Genomic DNA, 8,050 nt, shown 5'->3' on the forward strand with positions numbered 1-8,050 from the left:
CCAGTCCTTGGCCCAATTTTGTGTTCTTCACTAGACACTGACAGGAAGTCAGAACACTACACTGAAAATGTTCCCACCAAGTTAGAATCAGTTTCCCTAATATGGCCAGGGCCTAAATATAGCCACAGTATTTTTTTGGTTCAAAATACACTCCATTGCAGTTGTGGATGGAGGGAAACACTGGTGGGCAAGTGAGTAGAGAGCATGGCAAACCATGGCCAGGCATTTGGGGCTCTCACACCCTAGACAACGGCTGCTCAAGCAAAGATAGCTGTAACTCATGCCCTGTTGCCTCCAGGCTTTGTCCCCCCACCCCCCACCAAGTCTGGGTTACTGGAGGAAGAGAAGAAATTACACACCCTGAGCCTGAAGTAATTCTACCGTTCCCAGAAGCAACAGAGCATCACTAGGACCCACAGCAGTGAAAGGCGCAGAATGCCCTACTCGAATTTTAACGATTCAGTTCACCTGCAGAACACGGGAGAATTTAACGAAGGTGTGTCAAGTCTTCACAATTTACTTTCCAAACAACAGCACACACCCACACACACACCACAGACACTAAATACTGGTAATATTCACATAACTGCAACCAGGAGCTTTGTATGCTTTCAGTGAGTGGAATTTAAGAAAAACAAAATCTAGAGCATAAAACTTAGTCCAAAATGTATTCAAAGTTTCACTTAAAACTTTTAAAAGGCTTATTACACTAAGTCTAGACCTAGTGCACAGAGAGGAAGACTTTAAACTCTTTTTGCAAGACATTTTAGCCGAAAAGTGTCAGGATTGGAAGTAGATGCTCACTAAAATACTTGCTAGAAAACAACAGTTAAGGGGAAAGAAATGAACTTCTCAACGTAAGCGTGCTGAAAGGCAATATAAAAAGGCCTCTTTTAAAAGAGCCCTTGAAAGCAGACGAACCTAGAGATTTCAGACTGGACTGTCTGGTCACACAGCTCGAGTGAAATGCAAGTTCAGACACCAGACAAGCTGCTCGGTTCTCTGCGACTTTACGTCTGCCCGGCTGTAAAATGGGAATTAAGGTCTTAGCCGCCGCACAAGGTTGTCGGAGAAACGAACCAGAGAAATCAACCTAAGGCACCCAAGATGCCAGCGCGCCCCCCGGGCGAGTGGCGCGTCTCCGGGGGCGCGTGTTGGTAGGGCAGGTCCGAGCACACACACGCCCCAGCTTTGTTAGCCCCCCTCCCTCGGCCACTTCCTAGAGCATCTCGGGCCCCTCACACACCACGCCGGGCCCCCACGACGGGGATACGACACGCTCCCATCCACGCGTCCGAGAACCGGTCCCCTGCTCAGGGAGAAGGAGGGTGCCGCGCTCGTGCCGCCGCGCGCTTCCAAGTTCAGAGCAGAGTCACGGACACAATAGGGCCGAAGCGGCGCCCCGGTCCCCACCGCGGCCCCCAGACCACCGGGCGGCACCGTGGGAGTCCCGGCAACCGCGAGCGGGAAGGGGGCCCGTGACCGCGCGGACCAGGGCCTGCGGTGCCGGAGGCGAGGGCTTCGTGGCCGGCGGCAGCGGCCTGGGAGACCCCGTCCCCTTTTCCTTTCCCCCATCCCCTTCCCCTCCGCCCCCTGCCCGCCTGTCTCCGGCCCCTCACCTGAAGGCTGGCCCCTCCCGGGGCGCCCGGCCCGGGGCAGTCGCCGCCGCGGAGCCGCCGCCGCCCTTCCTGTTGAAGAGCCTCTGCAGCAGGGTCGGGGCCATGGCGCTGCGGCTCCGCTGCGGCTGCGGCTCCGCGGCCTTGGCCCGGCTCAGCGCGCGGCCGGGGGCGGCGGCGGGGCCATCGCGGCGCGGGGAGCTGTGCTCGGCGCCGGGACCGCCGGCCGGTCATATGACGGGGCTGGCCCGCCGCCGCCGCGCGCTGACAGTTCTCCCTGCGGGAGGAGCCGCCGCCGGCGCGGGAGGAGCGCGGGAGGAGCGCAGCCGCCGCGCGGCAGCCATTGGCCCCGGGACCCCGCCCGGCCCCGGAACCGGGGGGCGGGGGCCGGGGACCGGGGGAGGGGCGCGGGAGGCGGGGGTCTCGGGGGAGGGTGGGGGCGCGGCGCTTAAAGGGGCCGGGGCGGCGCGGGGCCGGGGGGGATGTGGGAGGCGGGAGCCTCCACGGGGTGGGGCACGACGCTTAAAGGGGACCCAGCGGGGGAGGAGCGCAGCGCTTAAGTGGGAGAGGGGGACAGTCGGGTGGCGGCTCAGGTGGGCCGGGAAGGTCGAGGCAGGGGCGCAGGGGGCGGGGCCGGGGGCGGGGCCCGGAGTGGAGGCGGGTTGGTGGTAGTGGCGCGCTGGGGGGGCGGGGCCGCGGGGGGGGGGGGGGACAGCGTCCCGTGGGGGTGGGGCGGGGGCGCGCGGCTCTGCGGGATGCCGGGGTTCCCGAGGCTGCAGGGGTCAGTTGGAAGCGTCTGGAGAGCTGCAGGGCGGGTCTTTGTTGTTTGGAGACAAAGCCCCTGAACTTGGGTCCTGCCTGTGCAGGTGCGCGGGCTCGTTCACCGGAGGCGTTCTCTGGGGGTTGAGTGGACTCTCACCACACCCAGGGTACTGATACATCTGCCGTATGGGCTTGCTTTTGTGAGTTTTCTTTTTAATTTATTTAAAAAATTTGGTCGTATAATTTGCTGTTTGGCGTCTTCGGCCACCATTTCCATAGTTACATAAAAAGTTGCACGTGAAATCAAAAAGCACGTGGAGTTCACTACATGGATTTAGGAATTTACGCTATTTTATAACAAGGGACTGCACTCCTGATATTTAACAGACCACATCCTAGTCTGATACCAACGGCAAACGATGTTTGATGTGGGGAAGGGGAGAACTTAACCATGATACCTGAGTTCACTTACCTTTCGGCCCCACCTGATCTCCGTGAGCACTCCAGCCTGGGGCTGTGAAGGACCTTAGCCTTATAACGCTGGCTCCACAGCTTTAAAAAAAAAAAAAAAAGCTGAGATCCGACTCTGCCTCCTACGTGTCCTTCGTGAGCAGCAGACTCTGAGTGCTTCACCTCAGACTTGTTTGAGGGAGGACCACTGGAGACTCAAAAAGACAAATGTATTTCCATGAATAGAAATAGTTCAAAATATCTCTTGTGGGTCCATTTTAGTTTGCATTATCAATTTTTATTGCATAGGTTTCTAGCCTTGGTGAGATACTAGCTGTGAGTGAAGACGTGATGAAATTTCACAAAGGTAAGGAAAAGGTGGTAGAAATCGAAACTTGTTTTTTTCCTTCAGATTTTACCATTAACATGGTGGATTCAGTATTCTTGCTGGTTCATCCTTCCCCACCATGGAGTGTGCACAGACCCCTGATTTGCAGCTCTGCTGTTCTGTTTATTGAAAGCAGGTACGCCACAGGACTGCCAGTATTGGTCAGTATCTGGTATTCCAGGTATTGGTCTCATCTGTTACAACTTTATTTTAAAGACAAGGTCTGGGTAATACATAGCCTGCAAAACACCACCCTCCCTTACCATGTCCTTGGTCAGAAAAAGTCTTTTATTCTTTTCTTTAATTTTTATTCTTTTAGTTTTTGACTGCGCTGGGTCTTGGTTGCTGCACAAAGGCTTTCTCTAGTTGCAACAAGCAGGGGCTACTCTTTGCTGCGGTGCTCAAGCCTCTCATTGTGGTGGTTTCTCTTGTTGCAAAGTATGGGCTCTGGGCTCTCTTGCTTCAGTAGTTGCTGCTTGAGGGCTCAAGGGCGCAGGCTCAGAAGTAGTTGTGGTGCAGGGACATAGGTACTCTGCAGGATGTGAGATCTTCCCAGACCAGGGAAAACTGTATCCCCTGCATTGGCTGTGTGTGCTCAGTAGCATCTGACTCTTTGCCAGCCCATAAACTGTAGCCCACCAGGCTCCTCTGTCCATGAGATTTTTCCCAGCAAGAATACTCAAACGGGTTGCCATTTCTTCCTCCAGGTGACCTTCCCCACCCAGGGATCGAACTTGAGTCTCCTGCATTGGCAGGTGGATTCTTTACCACTGAGCGACCTGGTAAGTGTGGCTTCTTATCCACTGGACCACCAGGGAAGTCAGGTCTTTTATTCTTGAAAGTAAAATCTGGACACTCTGTGGTGTGCATAGCAGCTTTTGTAACAGCATACCGTAGAGGAATTTGGCATGACCTTTGTTCCTCACTTCCTAGGGCTGTTTCTGTCCCAGCCCCATCCTAGGGTGCAGGAACACTCACCAGAGGCAATTAAAAACTCAGCCTGCCCCACCATTATCTTCAGTTTTGGACCTGATTGGGCACCTCTAAAAGAAAAAGTGTGCGTTTAAAGCTATTAAGAACGTTCTCAGGGGAGAAAAAAAGGAACTGAAATGGTGCCCTTTTTTCACTTTGCTTCCTCTCAACACCACATTGTTCCTCATCCTAGTTCTGGCCACACCTCTCTTGCCTTGGATTTTAAAGTGTTATAAAAGTCCTAACGAACTGAGTTTTGGGAGGCAACTCTGGACAGCTGTAGCACCTCACTTTCATTATTTCTCCTCTTGGCCATCTCGGGCCTTTTTTGAAGTCCCGTGTGCCCCCTGTCATCTGTGGGTCACTGCCTCTTCCTGAGGCTTGACATCACCCCAGGCTCCAGCACTGGTCCTTCTATTCATCTCACCCACCCCACCCTACTCCGTTTTGGAAAATACATCCACTGGCTCATCCTGTAGGCATCAAGAGGAGGAGGAAATCAAACAATATCCTGAACGTTTGGAGATACACAACAGCACTAAGGTGGACAAGGCTGTCTAACTTGTCCTGGTCCATCCTGAGACCTGGTGCGCATTCCCTGGCATCAGTGTGAGTTCTGTAAATTGCTTCAGGTGTGTTGCTTCTACGATCAGACTGTCGTTGTCCCTTAGCCTACCCGATACCTGTTACCCATTCTTCCCAATAGAAGCCCAGTCTTGTTCAGGTGTCTGTTCCTCTCCCGGCCCAGGGTGCCTCAGGGCAAGCCAACTGTGCCCAAACTGAGTCTGAATGATCTACGGGTAATCCCATTGCTTTTGCAAGGTGAGCTAATGGGGAATGGGAGGCTATTCTAGGCAAGGAGGCAAGAGGGAAAGGAGCTGGCAGAGGAGACATTCTGGAAGTCTCCTCACTCTTTGTAGATAGCTATAAGGAGAGGGGTGGGGTTTTTTCTTCTTTGTAATGCTATAGCTGTTCTGCAGCCTGAGCATGAAACCAGCCAGAGCAGAGAGGTGTGGCCCTCGATAACATTTCTGAGGCACAATCCTTGTACCTCATTCGATGAGATAATAGTCCCAACCTTCCCCCTCATTTGATGAGATAATGGTTCTTGTATCTGAAGCCAAAAGCAGCATATAAGAGAGGGTCCTGTTTTCTGTCCTGGATTGCTTGTCATTTGAGACCAAAAAACCCTACCTGCTTAACCCTCAGTGTACCAGATAAAACAGTCATCACCAATGGACCTGTTCTGTTGTTTTCATATTTTTGTCATAATTTTTTCAAATTATTAACAGGAGGTAAGAATAAAGGAATGGTAAAAATAATTTTGAACTAAATTTGACTGTAAGTTTAAAGATAAAAAAGTCAACTTTTTATTCCACATTTTCCTAAATTTAGAGGAATATTACCCAAATGGACCCAGTCCCTTGAATACAGCTATTGACAGAACAGAGGATTATGGATTTTTGCACCTCCAGCTCCATTCGTGGATCTTGTGAGATAGCAGGCATCAGGCATGTGGTTTTTTGAACAAATTAAATAAAAATGTTGATGTGATAGTTTTACTTCTTGGTTTAAAAAATTGCCCATAAGATGCTTCCTTCTTCCAAACTTTAAAAAGATAGCTTCTCTTCAGGTAACACTTACCTGCTTATTAATGACTCTAAGGTGTGTAACTTTGATCCAGCACTCAATAAAAGCCTCTTAAATTAATGCACTTATTTCAGATTCTGTGGACTTTATTTCACCTCTATAGGTGAGGTCTTGGGAGAAATATAGAAACCCTCTCCCATAACGCTCATTCACACTCATACACAGTGCATAAAATTTAGAGAACGGAGGAAAGTACAAAGATGAATATAGTTATGTTTTCATCTGGCAACCTGGGTAGATAGAAATAGCTACACATAATATATTTGTTACCTTCCTTCCTTTTTCTTTCTTTTTTTTTTTCCCCCTCTTTTGTTCATTTGTTTGTTTCAGAGGGATTTTTATTTGTGGATCTGATGAGCACCTAAGTCAGTAATTCAACAAACAGTATAGTTTGTTGTTCTTAAATCATTAATTCTATAGGAATTTATCTGGTTCATGTATTTAGCCAATAGTCATCCAGCTTTCCAATACCACCCATGCTTTAGCCGTGTTTGTTGCACAAGAATTACTTTAGAATTCTGCTTAAACTTGTGATTTGCCCATAAATGTTTTGCCCTGCTCCCCAGTTTTTCAAAGCCCACTAAAATGACAAAGGTGAGCCAAGGTGTTGGTCTGCAAGGAACAAGAACAAAGGGAGGGGGAGATTTCCACAAACATTTGGCAAGGACAAGTGTTTGAAGGTGGAAAGTGGATGAAGGAGGAGTAACCAACTGATCAGAGGAGGAGTTCAAACCCAAGAATGAAGATGCCTGTCAGTCCCCCCAGAGACTCTGAAGCCTCTGCTGTTGGGAGGTGAAGGTCCCTGAAGGATGGGTGAGGGTTTCCACATGAACTAGTTAGACTCCAGGTCCTTTCTGTCCTTAGCCTGCACAGCCAGGCCCTGTCCATCCATCCGTAGACCAAAGAGGGGCATCAGGTGAGTGCCTCGCTCAAAGAAAGAGATGGTGTCAGAGAAAAGCTCTCCAGACGTTTGCAATGGTGGGAGCCCAGTGGAAGGCCAGTGTTCTACTAGAGCATCTGCTCATGGATTTCACAAATCAGTACTCCACACCAACAATCTTTCATAAAATGTTTAGAGTTTCACTCTTCAGTATGAACAGAAGTCCAAACAGAATCACAAACCATGTGATGAACACCTGCAACATGGTAAGGAAAATACAGAAGCAAAAAAGCATTATGGGGTGAACAGAGACAATGCAAGGAGATGGAGACTTCAAAGCTGTAATTGATGGGACTTCCCTGGTGGCACAGTGGACAAGAATCTGCCAGACAATGCAGGGGACATGAGTTTGATCCCTGATCTGGGAAGATCCCACATGCCTCGAAGTAACAAAGCCCATGTGCCACTGCTACTGAGCCCTGCCCACCCTAGAGCCTGTACTCTACAACAAGAGAAACCACCAAATGAGATGCCCAAGCATTGCAACAAAGAGTAGCCCCTACTCCTCAAAACTAGAGAAAGCCCTCAGAAAGCAGCAAAGACCCAATGCAACCAAATCTTAATTAATTTTAAAAAAAGCTGTAATTGATGAATAGCATGTGAGGGACAAAGGAAGATATGCCTGTAACACAAAAATGACAAGTGATGAATAAAAGAACACTCAACAAGAAGGTGCTCTCAAAAATTAAATATATGATGATGTAAACAAAACACTCAGTAAAAGGAACTGAGGGATAAAGTTGGAAAAAATGATAAATTGAAAAGACAAGACGAGAATGTTACAGAATTCATCCAGGAACTTACTAATAGGACCTTTAGAAAAGAGATCAGAGAAAACAGAGGGGAGTAAATTACCCAAGAAATAATAAAATTTCCCATAACTGAAGGGTAAGTAAGTGTTAGTCGCTCAGTCATGCCCGACCCTTTGCGACCCCATGGACTGCAGCCCACCAGGCTCTTTTGTCCATGAGATTTTCTAGGCAAGGATACTGGAGTGGGTTGCCATTTCCTTCTCCAGGGGATCTTCCCAACCCGGGGATCGAACTCAGGTCTCCTGCACTGCAGGCAAATTCTTTACCGACTGAGCTACAAGGGAAGCCCTAACTGAAGGGTAGGCATCCCTATAGGGATATGGGCCCACCTAGAACAATACATTTTTCTTGAATCCTGCTTCATGGCATAGCATCATAAGTTTCAGAACATCTTGGGTAAGGAGAAAAATTGTAAAAACTTTCAGAGAGAAAAGCTAGTCCTGAAAAAATGGAGCAGGAT

General features: G+C 49.5%; 1 protein-coding gene and 1 long non-coding RNA gene across 5 annotated transcripts in view; one reads left to right on the forward strand and one right to left on the reverse strand.

Moving 5' to 3' along the window:
• The window catches only part of FNIP2 (folliculin interacting protein 2), a 126,790-nt gene extending 124,938 nt beyond the window's left edge, over positions 1-1,852 (reverse strand). For 2 of the 3 annotated variants that reach the window (XM_002694423.6, XM_024977606.2), the window contains exon 1: positions 1,620-1,852. In XM_002694423.6, coding sequence (XP_002694469.2) covers positions 1,620-1,723 — 104 coding nt within the window. In that variant the 5' untranslated portion in view covers positions 1,724-1,852. The remainder of the gene's footprint in view (positions 1-1,619) is intronic. The other variant, XM_059876283.1, reaches the window with a different exon arrangement.
• Positions 1,853-2,327: 475 nt separating this feature from the next.
• Positions 2,328-7,694, forward strand: LOC101904878 (uncharacterized). 2 transcript variants are annotated; one of them, XR_003030015.2, is made up of 4 exons: positions 2,328-2,578; positions 3,241-3,352; positions 3,924-5,010; positions 5,584-7,694. It is a non-coding gene; the product is annotated as an uncharacterized lncRNA (long non-coding RNA). The 2 variants fall into 2 exon arrangements; XR_812305.4 differs by having other exon boundaries at positions 3,924-7,694.
• The last annotated feature ends 356 nt before the right edge of the window (positions 7,695-8,050 follow it).

The sequence above is a fragment of the Bos taurus genome, chromosome 17, assembly GCF_002263795.3.
Source record: "Bos taurus isolate L1 Dominette 01449 registration number 42190680 breed Hereford chromosome 17, ARS-UCD2.0, whole genome shotgun sequence".
In the NCBI taxonomy this organism is placed as follows: Eukaryota; Metazoa; Chordata; class Mammalia; order Artiodactyla; family Bovidae; genus Bos; species Bos taurus.